Source organism: Dipodomys merriami, unplaced genomic scaffold (genome assembly GCF_024711535.1).
Source record: "Dipodomys merriami isolate MVZ:Mamm:240054 unplaced genomic scaffold, mDipMer1.0.p SCAF_20, whole genome shotgun sequence".
NCBI lineage: Eukaryota > Metazoa > Chordata > Mammalia > Rodentia > Heteromyidae > Dipodomys > Dipodomys merriami.
The window spans coordinates 20,712,218-20,731,062 of record NW_027203382.1 but is presented as its reverse complement, the minus strand read 5'-3'; the positions used below and the strand labels follow the sequence as shown (position 1 = coordinate 20,731,062).

The 18,845-nt window shown below is 40.5% G+C and overlaps 1 protein-coding gene across 1 annotated transcript in view; it reads left to right on the top strand.

Annotated features, from left to right (window-relative positions):
* Ckmt2 (creatine kinase, mitochondrial 2) overlaps positions 1 to 18,845 on the top strand; it is a 28,675-nt gene that overhangs the window by 9,042 nt on the left and 788 nt on the right. Inside the window, exons 2-9 of the mRNA XM_070031167.1 lie at positions 6,724 to 6,892; positions 8,602 to 8,800; positions 10,214 to 10,309; positions 10,727 to 10,948; positions 12,593 to 12,678; positions 13,688 to 13,811; positions 14,606 to 14,740; positions 16,303 to 16,428. Of these exons, the coding sequence (XP_069887268.1) occupies positions 6,741 to 6,892; positions 8,602 to 8,800; positions 10,214 to 10,309; positions 10,727 to 10,948; positions 12,593 to 12,678; positions 13,688 to 13,811; positions 14,606 to 14,740; positions 16,303 to 16,428 (1,140 nt within the window). The 5' untranslated portion in view covers positions 6,724 to 6,740. The remainder of the gene's footprint in view (positions 1 to 6,723; positions 6,893 to 8,601; positions 8,801 to 10,213; positions 10,310 to 10,726; positions 10,949 to 12,592; positions 12,679 to 13,687; positions 13,812 to 14,605; positions 14,741 to 16,302; positions 16,429 to 18,845) is intronic.

The window sequence follows — 18,845 nt, the reverse complement described above, 5'->3', positions numbered from 1 at the left end:
TTTTTTTATTTGCTTCTTCCATTGAGATGGAATCTCACAAACATTTTTTGGCTTGGATCTCTGATTCTCCTGATTGGCCTCCTGAATAGTTAGGATGACAGGTATGCTTCACCATATCCAGCTATTGATTGATAAAGGGTTTCAGGAACATTTTGCCTGAGCTGGCCATGAACTATAATTAGCCTCCCTAGTAGTTAGGATTATAGGCATGAGCCATCATGCTTAGCTAATTGGATCTTTATAAAGTTTGGATCCAGAAACCTAGTATATAAAATTTGAATTGACTTGAGTATAATGCCAAGGGAGTAGCAGATTTAAAACATGAAAAATATTCAAACAAAGGGGCCAGAAAAGAGGCCAGTCCAGGTGCAGAGGTGCCAGGGAAAAGGACTTCTCTCCTCTTACAGAATACCTAACAATGTCTAAAATATCTAAAAATGCCCACCTAGAGCTGATGACAGTCAGGTAGAACACTGCTCACCCATACAGCAGTGAGTCACTCCTTTATAGGATAAGTTCTGGGAACTACAGCATTAGATGATTTGGTCATTGTGGGAACATCACATGGAGAGGAATTGATATGCTGACATGCAGAATAAACCTACATGTCCAGGTCCCTAGCACGACATGGCCTAGTGATACAACTAAGAGACACAGGACACATGACCAGATGTGAGTCTGCTCTCTGTGTATAACAAAGGTACTGTTTCAGACTCAATTGCCTTTTAAAAATAAGTTAAAAGAAGTAAATGCAAAGGCCAGTTGTATGTTTTTTATTAAATAGTTCATCTTGTACATAATTGTACGTACTATGGTTTTGTATGGCTGCAGTAGATTTGCTTATAGCCCCCTCAGCGCAAAACCATGTGCAGTGCCTTTTACTACAGCATGACATAGGCGATGAGAATTTTTCATCTCCATTGTAATTTCAGAGGACTACAATCATCCATGTGGCCCAGTGTTGATTAAAACATCATTATATGGCACCTAAGTGCAATTATATATAGTTAGAGAAACACTGTTCACTGAGAAGCTACTAGGCACAAGGAACTATGGCAGGTAGAATGGTTCCTGGCCTTCAAGAATTCTATTCATCTTAGGCAAAGACAATACAGACAGTGAAAGTTCCTTAAAATGGCATAAGTACATGACAATTAAGTTCAACAACAGATATTTAAAAACATTGCAGCCTAAATGCCAATGAATAAGCAGCCTGGGAGCACTGTGGGAACTCAGAAAGAAAGTGGTCCCCTTGGGGTGAGACATCAGATTATAACCCCATCAGACAGGGAAGATGAGACAGCAAAGTCCAAACTCCAAGGGGAGTAAGGAATGAGAAATGGCAATACTTCTTCCAAAACAAAGTAGTGTGATTTACTACACTAGCACCAAAGTACAAAGAGCCAATCATTATTTTTAAAATGGTGACAGTCAAAACACTGAAACAGGACACAGGATGACCCATTGCAGCAACGATACCCACAAGGCAGTATATTGGAAATGCACTTTACAACTTCAGGCATGGGGTGGAGAGGAGTGAGGGAAGTAGGGGAAGAGATAGTAGGAGAACAACAAGGGAGGGGTAACACTGCTGGACAGGAAATGTAGTTGTAAACCCTCTCTACAGCATCTTTACAATAAAAATAAAATTTTAAAAATCTGCAAAAAAATAGTGACAGTCTATGAGTGAGTGATACATGCATGAACTATATGTGATTTTATGAAATTCCCAGTGCAGTCTTGTTCAGTTGGTATTTGTCTCTTTCTCCCAAGATAGAATGTAGGGACTGTCTCGCATCAACTGTTTGTCTTGTTTCACACTCTGTATAGAGTGAGGAGGAGCTAGGGGTGATGTGTGAAACTTCTTTTAGTGGTGATACACTTTCCCGCAAATTCTCCCATAGCACAGGGCTGCAGGCCACGCTCACAAACAAAAGTCACAACCAAGGGAAGATGAAGTTACTTTTGGGAATGTATCGTGGCTCATGGAAACCACATGAAAATGTCATATTGGATTGTCAGCCTCACATCATTGACATCACTTGTTGCTCCTATCAAATACCGAGATAGCCCAATGTGTGTGCTTCCATGATCTTGGGGTGAATGAACGTCATCCACATGAGCCTACTTTGGTTTAAGCAGGTCCAGTCTGAAAATGCTGAAAGTCAGCCTTGGGTAAGAAAGAATAGAACCAAGCACAGATATAACCTGCCCAGGATTTCTAGAAAGAACTCTCAGTCTACCTTAAAATCACACTGGAGCCCCCAACTATGAGTACTGCATGCCCCTGTCACATAAAGCATTTCTATTATAGACTATGCTCCAAAGAGCATAAGAGAATAAGATCAGTATACTGTAGTGGGTTCTCAAAGGATGCCACTACAGAGACACAGATGTGTGTGCTGCAAGATGCAAGTGAGATGCTCCTTTGTTTCCCACAAACCCCTCTGGCTGCAGGAGTGAAGGCTCTGGATGCTGAAGATTTCATTCTGGGAGATGTACTAGGGCTTATATGGCTCCTCCTATAATCTCTGAATGGAAAGTTCAATAAGTTATGATAATGTATAGGCCAAGGAAGAAATTGGAAAATGTGAAAGGTTTTACATATGAACCTAAGATTGCTTTTTATGCAAAACTTTCTTCCATGAGATACAGTATTTATAAAATAACTATATTTGGAAACTAGATGAAGTCACATACTTTGCACTTTGGTGAGTGCAGACCACCTCATACACTAGCATCTTCCCACTTTTTTTTTAATGTTATCAAATAACAAAATGGAGTGTCTTCTGAGCAGAAAGTTCAACCACGAACACTAACACTACTTCTGTAACATCTGAAGCCTGCCATGTTACAGGGGCATGTAGAAGTCAAAACAATATTCTGCCGGCATAGCTTTTAGAGGTTGACATTAATCAAAATTCCTTGTGTTCATAAACTGACATGTTGAAGTTCCTTTGTACAACTTAAGATAATTTTTAAAAAATTAAAAAAACTTACTTTAACATGCAATAAAGATTTCATTAAATCATGAGAAAAAAAGTGATTTCATTCCAACTTGGCTCTAAATTTCAGGAGAGCACAGAGCTGCCCTTCCCAGATCAAAGATTCAGTGAGACTTTTGTTACAGTTTCACACCCAAGTATATCAGCTTAATAGTGAAACTTGATGTCTGTGTATCTTGGCAAAAGAGAACCATAGAAGGAAGAAGAATTTGTTAATGCACTGAAGCTTGGATCCCGGGTCAACTCTCTAGAAGGGGTACTTAAGAATTTCAGTTGCAGATTTGCTCTGCTTCCTACAATCAAGATCTCTCTATGATTAGAGCCCAAAACAATATACCATTGTTTAGACATGAGTGCAGTGTTAGAATTGTTACTAAGATAAAATTGAGGCTGAGGCTGAGGTAAGTGATAGAGGACTTGTGTAGCATACAAAAGCTCCTGAATTTGATCTCTAGCACTACAAAATAAAAGTAAGTTAATATTATTTCCAGAAATTAAATTATGCTTAGGAGACATTTCAAGGCTTAGTGTTTTGAGCCAGGCACCATTCACATAGAAACCTCACAGGTAGGAAGTCCTTGAAGACCAGCTGTTACTGGGCTGTACATGGAGACCATTCCCTCCCTACACTTCTGACACTGCTTCTTATGATTTATCTTTCAAACAGATTTTGACGTGATCACACATAATTAGACAACTGAAAAGAAAGAAACATAAGATCAAGATATTTGGGTCAACTTCAAAAATGAATACACTTATTCACTTAGGAAATGGCAATGTTCTAGCTTAACTTTAGGCTTCTCCTGTCTATGAAACATTTGGACAACACTTACTTTTTCTGAGCCAGAAAAGACAACTCAAGAGATTGTGTGTGTTAGAGCTGCCTGCTGCACACAGGGTCAGGGAGCATTAGTGCAGCTCTTTGACCTGCTCTTGCCTTTTCTTGAAGGACATTGACTGACAACATCCTGAAATCTAGTAGGAGCATATATGAGGAGATTAGCATTAGGCCATTATACGTCCCTAGGACAACTTCAAGAAAATTTGGTATATATACACAATGGAATTCTATGCTTCCATCAGAAAGAATGACATTGCTCCATTTGTTAGGAAATGGAAAGACTTGGAAAAAATTATATTAAGCCAAGTAAGCCAATCTCAAAGAAACATAGGTCCCATGGTTTCCCTTATTTGCAATAACTAGTATATGTCTGAGACAAGCAGATACGGTCAGATAAGTTGATGATAGGCGAAATGAACCCCAAGATAAGGATTCAAATGTTTTTTTCTTTCTTGCAATTGTTTCTAACATATTTATAAGATGATTTCTTTGTTGCTTTGTATGTCCCTCCCCCACGGTATAACCCCTGTTTTCACTGTATTTGATGTTGGTATAATTTGTGGAGGGGAAGGGAAAAACAAATTGTTTAAATAGGGATACAGGTGGACCCATTGCAACAATGAGATGTACAAGACGTTATGTCGAAAAACGAACTTTACAACTTTGGCGAGTGGGGGGTGGTGGTGGGGGAAGATGGTAAGGGGAAACAAAGGAGGAGGCAACAATGCTTGATAAGAAATGTACTTATTATCTTGCTCATGTAATTGTAACCCCTCTGTACGGTATTTTCACAATTAAAAAATGTAAAAAAAAAAAAGAATGACCAATTTATCTTTACGGTTTAGCAATCCATGCTGTCTTTAGTATTGAAATTTTTTCATAAACATTAACATAGGAGAAAAGCTGTCTGAGTATCTAATTTCCTAGTAACGTTGAAAAACAACTTCTTAGATATGTGCATGGTCTTTGATGCTTTTAGTTGAGACATTTTAGTTTAATAGAGATGTCTAGTAGGGATGCTGGGAACAATAAACCTAAAGGTTGATTTTTTTTCCAAAATAAAATCAAGGGACAAAGTAGACCTTAAAAAGATAATTTTTATTTATTTATTTATTTTTGGTCACGGGGCTTGAACTCTGGGCCTGGGCGCTATCCCTCAGTGATTCAGATCAAGGCTAGCGCTCTACCATTTGAGCCACAGTGTCACTTCCAGTTTTCTGAATATTTATTGGAGATAAGAGTCTCACAGACTTTCCTGTCCAGGCTGGCTTTGAACCTCAGATCTCAGCCTCCTGAGTAGCTAGGATTATAGGCAGGAGCCACTTAAGCAGATGCCCAGCTTAAAAACATACTCTTAGACTTGTGTGTATAGCACTCCTTGTGATGGCTCATGCTCATCTTAAGCACAGTTTATCATTCCATGGATGGTTCAGAGTTTGAACTCCAACTGCCCACCTGCCTACCTCAAGCTCTTAATACAGCCTGGAGCATGTTGCAGTTCTAGGAGCCTTTGAATTGGGAGGGAAATCCAAATAATGGAAACCAAATAAAGTGCTGAGAGTGAGCTAGCTGTTCTTTTGTCTTCTAACCTAAGACCTACATTGTATCCCTGCCAGGTGACACTGTGGGGAGAATTGGCCATTCTGATCTCTGTGTATGCTTATTCTGAGCTTAATAAGTTGTTGATAATTAAATGAACATTTATTAAGATGGATACATGTTTACTCCACTCTTGGCATTTCTGTGTTCTGTTTTCAATTTATTTCCTTTTCAAATATGTGTTTTAGTAGTTCCTTTGTTATTGATGTGTTCATTGTATGTTTTTATTTTCTTCACTCTCACTTTAGAAAGAGAATTAGACCGTGTCTCCAAATATGTTTATAATCATTGTCCCTTTGTCTCTAAACCATTGTTTCCTTGGGCTCATTTTTGAAAACTTAGCTGATATTTGTCATTCCTTTGAAGATGAGCTATCTTTTTTCTCTGCCTTTCATATCTTTGTTACTGTTGCATAGTTTTACTGTTACTTTTCTAGGTGTTAGCTTCTTCTCAGTTTGCTTATACTTTGTTATGCCTCTATTCTTCCATCAGTTCTGGATAATTCTCTTGGCTACTTCTTTACAAGTAATGACTTCAGGGTTTTTTTTCTATTCTCTATTAGACTTGAATTAGAAGTGTATCTGACCATGGCATTTTTTCCATTATATTTCTGAACTGATATTTTCTGTTTCTTTGTTTCATATTCTAGGTAATTTCTCAAGATATACCTTCCAATTCATTCAGCTGTATTATATCCAGTGATTTAAAATCATTCTCTTTCTTATTAGTCTCATACTGTTTTGCTTATGATTGTGATTCCAATACTTAGTTTTTAAAAATATCTTATCCAAAGCTAATCTATATTCTTGTTTGGCATTCCAGAATCTTCAAATCATTGGAGGTCTAAGTCTGTGGTTATTCCTTTGATTGGCTCTCCTTTATTATACCTTTTTACTTGCTTGGTAATCTCTAAGAGAATGCTTGCAATCCATTGTTAATCTGCAAGAACCCAGGGCTTAAACTGAATAGAATTTTGTTAGAAAGACTTTGAGCCCTTCCAAGAGTTCTAACTCAGTGGGTGAATCACAACACAATTCTCTTACTTCATTGTTAGCATCTTGACCTGAGTACTTAAAGAACATCCGGAGAAATGTAGACATTTCTGAATTCTAACCCTGTTCACAGTTTGGAAAGGAATGTGAAGAACACAAAAAAGAAAAGAAGAAATAGAAAAACAAGACAACCCCAAAAAGGGCTGTGGCTCTTTACTCGCCTGATGATCTCTGTACAACGATCCAGGGCCACCTGACACTTTCTGACCGTTCCTTTGCTTTCCAGACACTGACCCAAGAAGCATGGCCAGCATCTTCTCCAAGTTGCTAACTGGCCGCAATGCATCTCTCCTACTTACTACACTGGGCACCAGTGCCCTGACCACTGGTTACCTGATGAACAGGCAGAAGGTGTGTGCTGAGGCGAGGGAACAGCATAGGCTATTTCCTGCAAGGTAAGTTTTCAAAGCTTTAAATAATTCCAAGTGCCTACCAGAACTATGCCTTTCCCTACTGGAAACTGTCAGCAAAGACACTGCTCCTTGTCTTTCAGGAGGACTAAGGCAAACTTTTGAGACTCATTAAGCCCAGTGAGCCATGACAAAAACAAGGAACTGTAGCATCATTATTTCTGCCCAGAGCTTGCAGTCCACTTGAAGAATAATAACCATCATAGCTAACATATATTCAACACTTACTTTTTGAGAATATCTGCTAATATGTACATTAAGCACTTCTTTTACCTAAGTGAAATATTTTTCACCTTAGTTTCCTTTCGTGATGAAATGAGGTCTTAAAAATTAACTGGTTAGCTGGTTTTGCTGCTTTTTGTAAAAATAACATATAATCGAGTAAAAAGTATCAAGCAGTTAATAATAATTATGGCTGGGTGCCAGTGCCTTATACTTTTATTCCTAGGTATTCAGGAGGCTGAGATCTGAGGATTGCTGTTTAAAACCAGCTCAGGCAGGAAAGTCTGTGAAATTTTTATTTCCAATTAACAACCAAAAAACTGGAAGTGGAACTGTAGCTGAAGTGGTAAAACATTAGCCCTGAACAAAAAATGTAGGGACAGTGCCCAGGCCCTGAGTTCAAGCCCAGGACCAAAGCACACACATACATGCATGTATACACACATGCACATGTATCTGAGCAAACACACACACACATTAAGCAGCAGCCAAGTTCATACAGCTGCTACAGCCAAGGGCAAATCTAAGATCCTTGGTCCCATACCCATCGCATGCCTCACTCACTGCCACATTACATTCTGGGATATGAAATGCCATAGGGGTGATTTTAAGCTTAAGCATTATAAAACATTGCAGATGGGAAAGGAGAAATAGAATGAATAGCTACATTTTTTTCAGCACTTGAAATCTGGCTGTAGGTGACACACTGAATAGTCTGAGTGACTTCTTAGGATTCCATGAAGGTAGGAGTGACTAGATAGACTGGGAAACCCACTGTAGTGTCTCTTGGAGACATTTTCTGTCTTGTGTGAATCAGCACCTCTGAGGGAATCACTGGCAACCAGCATGTACTCAGGAACTAAGATTACCTGTATTTGAGCAGGTAACAGTGGTCTTCAATCTCCCACCCTCCAACCAATACATATCACAGGATACAACAGCACCTATTTGATGTCTTTCAATATATATTTACTGAATGTCTCTTTCCACTAAACAAAGTCTTAGTTCTCATGATGCTAGCCTTATAGACAGGACAGGGACATAACTGAGGCTGGTTCCATCTGCAGAGTCTCTAGTCTTTCTGCCTCAGACCTAAGGGACCATACTGGGGCTATGGCTGAATTTTACTAAAATATATTAATGGACAAAAGAGAAGCCTGCATATGATTTATGATTCCTGATATTCTCCTTTTACTCCCTCTTCACCTGAGTCGGTAGTGGGCATCTTGAGGTCTCTATTAGATAGGGCCTTTTTCTCTGCTGACTGTTATTTTTAAAATTTGGGTTTGTTGAGTAAAAACCAGCTCTAGACAACAACAGTCTTTGTGTTCAGTGAGCCCCAAGAGAGCCTAGTAGAAGAATAGTCCTCTGAGTAGTCTTCTCCTTGAGGGAGTTGCGGAGGTGGTGGGCGAGGTGAGAAGGGGAGAGTTCTCCTTGGAGGCTGCTTGCTGGAAACCTCTTTCCTCCCACAGTGCAGACTATCCTGACCTGCGTAAGCACAACAACTGTATGGCTGAGTGCCTCACCCCCACCATCTATGCCAAGCTCCGCAACAAGGTGACACCCAACGGCTACACCCTAGACCAGTGTATCCAGACTGGAGTGGACAACCCTGGCCACCCCTTCATAAAGACTGTAGGCATGGTGGCTGGAGATGAAGAGTCCTACGAGGTAAGAGCCTTGGCTGCTGATTTCAGACTGGAGGATCTCCCAGCTAGGACTGAAGTATGCCATCCCAGAGGTCTCCTCTTCTCTATGGGGCCAGCTTTCTGCCCCATCAGGCATAGCTTCCATAAAGGGAGACTAGCTCCCAGAGAATTCTCTGCATTACTTCCTGGCACAATGAGTTCTGCAGCTTCCCAGAGACAACGCTTCCTTTGCTGCTGCAAATGGTCCTCTTGGAGAAGTGAGTTGCAGGACAGAGCTCGTCAAGAGGATGAGTTGGTACAGAAAAAGTAAGAGTCAAATAAAGTTTATTCACTAGTATGACAATAGGATTTGTCATGTTGTGACTGAGATGTATTGGGCAGGATCAGGTTCTGTGTTTCTGTAGTCTGGAAATGATCTTTCCTACTACTGTAGTCCAGACTCCTGAGCTCACTAAATCTCTTGGACAAATCCATGATTATAGTATCTTCATCCTTGATGCAGAAGCCTGAGATGGTCTGTTATTAACAGCAATCAGCCTCATGCCCGACTCTCCACATGGCAGTTCCCTCATTATGGTGCAGGCCCACACCCTGTGTCTCCCTCTTTGCTTTCTTCTACCACAGGGAGCTGGAGGCAGGTCCTCAGGCAAGCATCCAGCTTTTCCGTCAAGTGAAAAGAGGGGTGATCTTGAATAAATAAAACCAGTGGCTCCCTGACTATTGTAATACACAGCTCTGGACATCTCTAACCCCAAACTAGAACTGTTTCCTTAGAATGAAAGCCCTTTCCCACATCCCACATTCCACAGCCCTCAGTTCCCCCAAACTGCAGGTTATTCTGATTCTCTCTGCATTGTTTAACGTAAATACTATCCCTGAAGTTGTATTTTGTCTGTTTTGTTTTGTCAACTAGATTTTGCACAGAACTGATGGGCTGGAGAAATTCCTCACAGGAGAGCCTCCTGCTTGGTCCTGCCTGCTTTCATGTGCTTCTTGTATAGCCTCATTTTCTCGTGTATTTAGTATGTTGCTACAATTCAACCTTAGAACCTGGATTTCTCACAGCACAAAACCTAGCAGCTTAGCCTCTAACCTGCAAGCATTTTTTATTCCACAGAGCAGAAACCACAAGATTACTCAGTGGCAGTGGCTTTGGCAGATTCCCTAGGGAGGAGGTTTAAAAGAGTTCAGCAGCCCTGCTTTCTCTCAGGCAGCCAGATGCTCCACCCCACAAGGTTTTCTGTGGTATGGGGTATTCTTTTTATTACTAGCCACCAGCCTCCTCTTGCGCTCATTTCCCCCATAGTAATATAAAGAATTTCAGCAGAGGGATCAAGTCTGGCCGTGAAGATAAAAAGGAGCAAGGGAAAGGAAGGGCCTTGCACTAGTAGATGAGCCATTTAAAGTGGAAACAGAAGCATCTTCCTTCTTGCAGGTGTTTGCTGACCTTTTTGACCCTGTCATAAAACTGAGGCACAATGGCTATGACCCTAGGGTGATGAGGCACCCAACAGACCTGGATGCATCCAAGGTAGGTTCCAGACTCTGTCTCTCCTTCCTTGAAGCTGGAATCCAGAATATGGGCTCTGGAGGGAGGGTAAGAATAGAACATATTCCTTGGAGAGCCAAAAGAAAAGTGTAAGAAGTTTCCACCTTCCTTAAAAATGCCTCTAGGTGAGGGTTGGTCCCTGGGAACTTCAATCCTTTCCTAAAGCAATTCTTTTCAACCCAAGCACCTATTGGGGTCACGGATTCCAGACTCCACTCTGTGAAACAGCTGCTCTTTTTTTTTATCTGAAGATTAGGTTCTAGAGTTCCAGATGTGTCCAGCAGTTGGTTTTGTAGTTATACACAGCGTCGGGGAAGCTCCAGGACAGTGGACGGGAACTTTAAGTTGGGACCCGGAGCTGGGCAGTAACCCTCCACTCTGCTCTGCTCTGCTCTATAGATCACCCATGGGCAATTTGATGAGCGCTATGTGCTGTCCTCTCGGGTGCGTACCGGCCGCAGCATCCGCGGGCTGAGCCTGCCACCCGCCTGCTCCCGGGCTGAACGAAGGGAGGTGGAGAATGTGGCGATCACGGCCCTGGAGGGTCTCAAGGGGGATCTAGCTGGCCGCTACTACAGGCTGTCGGATATGACGGAGCATGACCAGCAGCGGCTCATCGATGTGAGTGGCCTGCCTGGGGAGTGGATAGACAGAAAGCCCTGCCTGTGTAGGGCTGTCCTGTCCTCTCAGGGAGACCTGGCCCTGGTCCGAGACTCTCAACTGGATTGGCCCAGACTAAGACTAGCCTGGGATTTCTACCACCTCAGTATATGGAAGATGGCGAGGTTCTTGCAATGTGAAGTTGCTTGGGGGTAGGGATGGGGAGGTGTTGGAGGGTCGAGGTGAATGGAGGAGCCTCTTGCTTGTTGGTAAATGCGAATTATTAGGTATGACAATCCTGACTGTACCCAAAGGATGCTCACCATTACATTCCCAAAGAAAAGTCTAGGAGGCTGGGAAAATCTAGGGAGGAAATCACAGCACGCAGGGTCTCCCCTACATGTGGTGCCAGCCTCCAGAGCCCCGTGTTGTTCATACTGCTTCTAGTAACCTCCAAGCTTCTCTGCTGCACTGGGTAGACAAAAGTCGTGTCCCTTAGTTTTCCCCTGTGCACAGTTAAAATGAGTACTTAAAAAAAGCAACTCAATCTCCAAAGAAAACAGAAATGCTATCCATTCAAATTCCAGAAAGTATGCCTTGCTTCTGAACAAGACAAGCCAGCCATCTGGTTGCAGCTTTACCCTCCTGGTCTCCATGGCCATCGGCCAACTGTCTGGCTGTCTGTTTCAGAACAACTAATAGTGAATCTGATTGCTTGTTCACAGGGTTGAGTTTTGTCTTGGGAAATGACAGTCTAAAATCCTCTTGACTCAAGTTTCTAATTTCTCTCACTTTCTACAGATCCTAGAAGGATTTTCCTCCCCATGTCCACTACCTCTAATTAGTCATGTTTGAATATATGGTATTAAAGAGATATGCTCTTATATACCCAGGAAAAGAAGGATAAAGGAGCTCCCCTTGGGCTCACTGGACACTGATGAAAGTGAACTATACAACTTGTGGGTGGAGATGGGAGAGAGGGACTGGAAGAGAGTGAGGGAGCAGAAGACACTCCATGAAAGGAAATGTACTCATTGCCTTACTCATTGCAATCTCTCTGTACATAATTTTTATAATAATAAAGTCAATTAATAAGAAAGAATGATAGAAACAGATTGTCGGCTATGTCATCTAGTACTGACTTTTCAGGATAGCACCCCTCATGCTTGTTTACTCTGACATTATATAACATTCATTCTAGTGGTAAATAAATACTCAGTAGTGATCTAAGAATTAAGAGATTCCATCCAAGCTGGGCATGGTAACATGCTTGTAATCTCAACTCTTGAGGGGCTGAGGCAAGAGGATACCAAATTTCAGGCTATCTCTGATACATTAAAAAATCCATTTGAAGGAAGCCAGTAGTTTTTAACCTTAGCTACACACCAGAATCACTTCAAGAGCTCTCCCTTGCCTAGGCCATGCCCAATAATAATCAATTCAGATATCTGTAGAACAAGGGCAAATAAAACAGAATCACTAGAGGACAGTAACTAGGCACTAGCATTTTTTAAAGCTGCCAGTGAGTTCTTATGAGCAGCCAAGCTGTGAACTACTAAGAGGCCTCAGCCATTATTAGTGAATAGAAACTTCGGTCACCTAGCACTTGAAGTTAAGCCTGATCTCATCAGTTTCTTCTCTTGCTTTGTCCCTTTTGGCCTACAGGACCACTTTCTGTTTGATAAGCCAGTCTCCCCTTTACTAACATGTGCGGGGATGGCCCGTGACTGGCCAGATGCCCGGGGAATCTGGTATGGACACAGCATTTTCGTACTTACCGTGTATGCAGAGGATCTCCTCAGATCACTTGCTTGTCCTAACCTGAAGTTGCTGTGAACTGCAGTTGACAGCATGCCCGTCTTGAGCTAAATGGGGGAGACAAGACTACTTGTGAATGTTGTTTATGAGTCTGTGTATGTGTGTGTGTATGTATGTGTATGAGTGTGTGTATGAATCTGTGTGTTTGTGTGTGAGTGTGTGTATGTATGTGTGTGTGAGTGATATACACACATTGAAGTACTGTGATATTTAGAATTGTGAGCTGGCTTGCATGAATCTTGCACGGTAACAAAAAGACTACCACTAAAAGAAAAAGATTTGCTTCCTTATTACTTGACCTCACATGACATTAAAAGAGAAAAGATGAATAATGAATACTGATAACTTAAGAAAAACCCTAAAAGGAGGAATTGACAAGTGTGCTTATATTTTGTTATGGCAACAGTCCTCAGCCCACGTTGACACCTGTACCTTTGTGGATTATTCTAACTCTATGCAAAGGATATAGTAAAAGTATTCATGAGCAGGTTCTCAGAGGATGGAGGCCCGAGGTGTACACAGCAAACCAAGGAGTACTCTTTTAGGCATGAACTCTTTCAGGCTGCAGATAAGCCCACCTGATTTTATTACAACACAATAAGGTTTTGATGGAATCTGTTAGGAGACAAAATATTCTTTGTTAGTGTCATAGCTAAATATTATCATAGTTCAGCTATTTATTTTCATCCTAAGGAACTAAGGAGATTATATTCATTTTGGACAAAACAACATGATATCTTTGAGAACTAGAGTTTCCCTTATTCTTCATTCTATCAAGGTAGCATTATTTTGTAGTACTTGTTCAGGCACAATTAAGAGAGAAGGGTCATCTAGGAAATGAGAAAGGTGAAATGAAGCACTCATGCTACAGAGGTAATAGGAATTTTTATGTGCTGAGACAAATGCAATTAACACTCAACACCATACTATTCTCTTCATTAGGCATAATTTTGACAAGACATTTCTCATCTGGATAAATGAGGAAGACCACACCAGAGTAATCTCAATGGAAAAAGGAGGCAATATGAAACGAGTGTTTGAGCGATTCTGTCGTGGACTAAAAGAAGTAAGATTCAAACAAAGATTTCTGAATTCTCATTGCATCTATTTTTCATTGTTAAAAAGACAATACAAGTTGTACCCTAGCTGATACCTAAGGATCATGGTTCAAAGCTAGCCTGAGCAGGAAAGTCCATGATACTCTTCTCTGCAATTAACCACCAGAAAACCAGAAGTGGTGCTGTGGCTCAAAGTGATAGAGTGCTAGCCTGGAGCCAAAGAGCTCAGGAACAGTGGCCAGGCCCTGAGTGCAAGCCCCATGACCACCACCACCAACAAAAACAAAAAATATTACAGTAACTTCCAAGATATAATGAAGTTTTTCTGTAGATCAAAGTGTATTTTTTAGAGTGGGACTTCCAGGTCGATGCTTCAAAAAATCACTGACTTTCTCCTTATTACTGATATGCTTCTCTCAAAAGCTCACCATAGTTTGTGGAGTCTGTGGCTTATTAGTTACTTTTCCATTTTCTTAATATTGGCTATTCTGAGCAGGATATAATTTGGCCACAGACTTGGCTTCTGGGAATTTCCAGCTTTTTCTATTGTCTTACCTTGAAAAATAACATCAACTGACATTTGTTAATGTCTAGTAGGTAATCTTCAATGCTTTATGTGGTTTATCTGATTTAATTAGACCATTTTAACATTGTAATAGATGTATCATTTTATATTAAGTAAGTACTGGGACTCTATTTCATTTTTATTGGTGCCAAGCATGCTACATACGTCTTCCTCTCTCTCTGGTGTTTGGGATGAGCTGAGCAAACTCTCACTCGTTTGGTTTTGGTCTACTTGTAGGTAGAACGGTTAATCCAAGAGCGAGGTTGGGAGTTCATGTGGAATGAGCGTCTAGGATACATTCTGACCTGCCCTTCAAACCTTGGAACTGGATTACGAGCTGGTGTCCACGTTAGGATCCCAAAACTCAGCAAGGTAACGTTATGAAACAAGAGGGCTTGTTTGATTCCAACAGGACTGGCTCAAATGTAACTGCTTTGTTGAGGGAAAAAGATATCACTGCCCAACCCTTACTTCCAACACCTACAATAGGAAATTAGCAAGAAAAGATTGTTTGCCTCAAAAGACATTTAGTTATATTAGTTATGATAAAAAGCTTAAGACTTGTACGAAAATGCTTTTGTTTTCAAGAACCAGGCCTTTGAGTTCTCCATCATGTGACAAATCAAGGTAGACAAGTTTTTGCTCTACTCCGCTCTGTTCCCCGAAGCTCCTTCCATTTCTGTTCTCTCTTTTCATGCAAGCAATTAAAGTTGAGTATGCTGAGAATTGCTTTGAGGGGTTTGGTCAAATACCGATTGCTACATCCTACCTGTAGAATTTGCATATCTTGCAAGTTTCCCGATGATGCTGTAGCTGCTAGTCAGGGGACCATGCTGGGAGGGCTACTTAGGGCATTGCGTTTATTTGCATAATCACAGTAAGGCCACATGTTCCAGTTTATGAAAAAGGGAGAGAGAAAGTGTACAGGTATAATCCTGTAAAGATCTAAGGTTAAGGCCTAAACAAGATACACATCACTTCGTTCAAGCAAGATCTTAGCTGGCAAGATCTAGCACTAATGCTGGACAAAGTAATAGATTCAAGTTAGAAACTAGTAGCTTCTGCCACATCATATAAAGCAAATCAAATACGTTAAAAACCATTTCAGACAATGTGCTGCCTGCTGAAAAAAATACGAGTTTTTATTGAAATTCTAATCTTAAAAAGATTATTTCAACTAAATTAATCTTTATAATTTAACAGTGACAACTGTTATACAGATGAGTAAAAGTATACCAAAGTTTGCATTGAGATGCAAAAACAAAAAAGATTACAGAAGCTAAGAATATAAAATTGAAGTCAGACTACTCAAGTTAAATTACAATGCTGTTACCTTCTAGCTGAGTGGCTTTGGATAAGAAAATTCTGAGCCTCTGGTCACTCTGTTGTGAAATGGGATCGGTGGTTTTAGTGTGTCCTCTAAAAATTTTAATGTATTGGAAAGTCCATCTCTGGTTTTGTATGTTTATGGTATTTGTAGTTGGGCCTCTGGAAGTTAATTAGGATTAGGTGAGGTACCAGGCTCCATAGTGGCTGTACAGGAAGAAGGAGAAAGGCCTACACTAGCATGCACATTCTGTCTCACCATGTGATGCCCTCTGCCATATTACGATGCAGCAAGAAGGCCCTGTCCAGATGCCGAGCAGTTGCCGGCATCATGCTCTTGGACTTCCCAGCCTCCAGAACCGTGAGCCAAATATACTTTTCTTTTTCTATAAGTTTACCTTGTCCTTGGTATTTTATTATAGAAACAGAAAATTAAGTCAAGGGTGAAAGCAATTTATTAAGTTGCCATAAAGCTTAAAACTTCAAGCACAGTCACCTGCTACAAAGTAAATAAATGCTTTATACATGTTAAGTTACATTATTACTCATAACATGTTGTTTCTCAGTGATTTGCCAATAGTAGTAAATCAACTTTGCTTTTCTGCTAGGATCCACGCTTTTCTAAGATCCTGGAGAACCTGAGGCTCCAGAAGCGTGGCACGGGTGGTGTGGACACGGCAGCAGTGGCGGATGTATATGACATTTCTAACATAGATCGGATCGGGAGATCAGAGGTAACATCTCTCTCACTTTCCTAACACGGGGTAATAAAAGCAGCCTAAGAGAAAGAAGAACAGAGAAGTAACCTCAACAGCCTTGCTCTATTCACAACCATCTAGTTTTCCTGTTTCCCATTGAGTTCTGAGTCATGCTAGCTATTCATTTCTCAGTATTACTCTTCCATGGTAAATGATGTATAAAGGTAAACACAATGCCTTTGGAGAATTCGCAGGCAAGAAAAGGGATTCACAGTTAGACTGTTGCCATTGACTGACCCCATGAGCTATTCCAGCAATCTTTATCAGTAGGAGTGCTATTATGCTAAAGGACAGCAGCATTTTTATCTGTATGGAGTCACAGAACATGTGTGCTAACCTTCTAAAGGTAGGAAATGTGAAATTTTCACTGACTTTCTCTTAGATCCTTGATGGTTTCTAAAGTTTTGAGTGTTAAGATGAAAAATAAAGTTTATACTAGTTATATATAAGATTTTACTTATAGAACAGTGCTGAGGGGATCTGTGAATACATAGGATGAATATAATTCAATGATATGTGTAGAATTTGAGTGAAGAATGAGATGAGACATAAAGAACTCATTTAAGGAATAACCAAGTGAAAGCTAAGCAAATTCATTAAATTATCCCAGTAAATAATATGGGGGTTCTGGTCAGAAGACTACACATGGAGAGAACCACTGTAAAATGATATTATCTCTATTTACATGGTCATCAAACTGCAACTTGTAGCTTAATTTTAAGTTGCTAAATGATCATTATAAAAACTAGAAGCATACCAAGTGTTTTAAAAGAAACACTAGTTAATCTAACAACTTCAATGATCATTATGAACATTACTTTAAACTACCTCCTTTTTCCTTTCATTTTTGGCAGTGCTAGGTTTTGAACTCAGTGCTAGGCTTGTACCATACCACGTTAACCATGCATTTAACTCTGTGGAATCCAGTAAACTTTTCTGTACTTGTTGGCATCAAAATGTGATTCTTCAGATCTCAGCCTCCTGAGGAGCTAGAATTACAGACATGAGCCACTGCCTGGCTTTAAACTGCCATCTATCTTTGAAATATTTTTTTTGATTGTGGGGCTTGAACTCTGGGCCTGGATGCTGTCCCTCAGCATTTCAACTCAAGGCTGGTGCTCTGCCACTTAAGTCACAACACCACTTCCAGTTTTCTGGTGGCTTATTGAAGGTAAGAGTCTCACAGACTTTCCTTGCCCAGGACGGCTTTGAACCTTGATCCTCAGATCTCAGCCTCCTTTGTAACTAGGATTACAGGCATGAGCCACCAGTGCCCAGCTGAAATAATTATTCAGAAAACTTTTATAAACTCATTATAGCACATGTTTGGAATGATAATATTTTCTCTAAAAATATTCCCCAGAATATTTATTGTCCTTCAAAAGCATGATTTTTGGACTAAGGAAGTAGCTCAGTGGTAGAACGCTTAACTACACCAAAACAAACAGAGACCTTTATCCAAAAGAATGATTTTTGATGACAGTCCTGGTTAACCTTTTCCTGATTGATATTTTGTTTGGTCATCTCTATACATTTCTAATCAGAACTTTGAATATTTAGTTGGGATGCATTTTTAGAAAAGAGTTATTGGGTTATAAATCAGAGGTCTCTAATTACGGCCAAGTTGCCTATAAAAAGATTTATACCAAGATACAGTTCCCTTTGCCATGAATGGGAAACCCATCTCACCACACCCTGATCACCACAGGAGGGATAAATTGGATAAGCCAAAGTCTTATTAGTAACAGCCTACTGTTCAATCCAATCTTCTCAGGGCCTCAGTTTCTTACACATCGAAAGAGATAGAGATGAAACTAGACTCTGTAATGCCCAAAGTTTTTCTAATTCAAACCACTCAATGATCCCTTCCCTCCTTGCTGCTCATTCTTAAGTTATAGCATATATGTTTATGTTACCTGGCATCAACTTGTTGCTTTACTATTTCAGTTTAGATTTCCTCAGCAGCAGTAAAACTAAGTTGTTTAGGAGGTGAATACCCTGGGGGGCAGGCGGGGAGGAAGGGAGAATTCATGGGTATATATGCTTTACTTTAAGAAAAGCAAATATGGGCTGGGAAGGTGGCTCAGTGGTAGAGTGCTTGCCTTGCATGCATGAGGCCCTGGGTTCGATTCCTCAGCACCACATAAGTAAAAAGAAAAAAGCTGGAAGTGGCGCTGTGGCTCAAGAGGTAGAGCGCTAGCCTTGAGCTGAAGAGCTGAGGGCAGCGCCCAGACCCAGAGTTCAGGCCCCACGACGGGACAAAAAAAAAAAAAAAAAAAGAAAAAGAAAAGCAAATATTTGGAAATCAAAGTTATAATTTTTAAGGGCAGTACTTTTCTAGCATACCTTAATGTAATTTGTTAAGTATCCTTTAAGTAATAAATTTGCCTAGC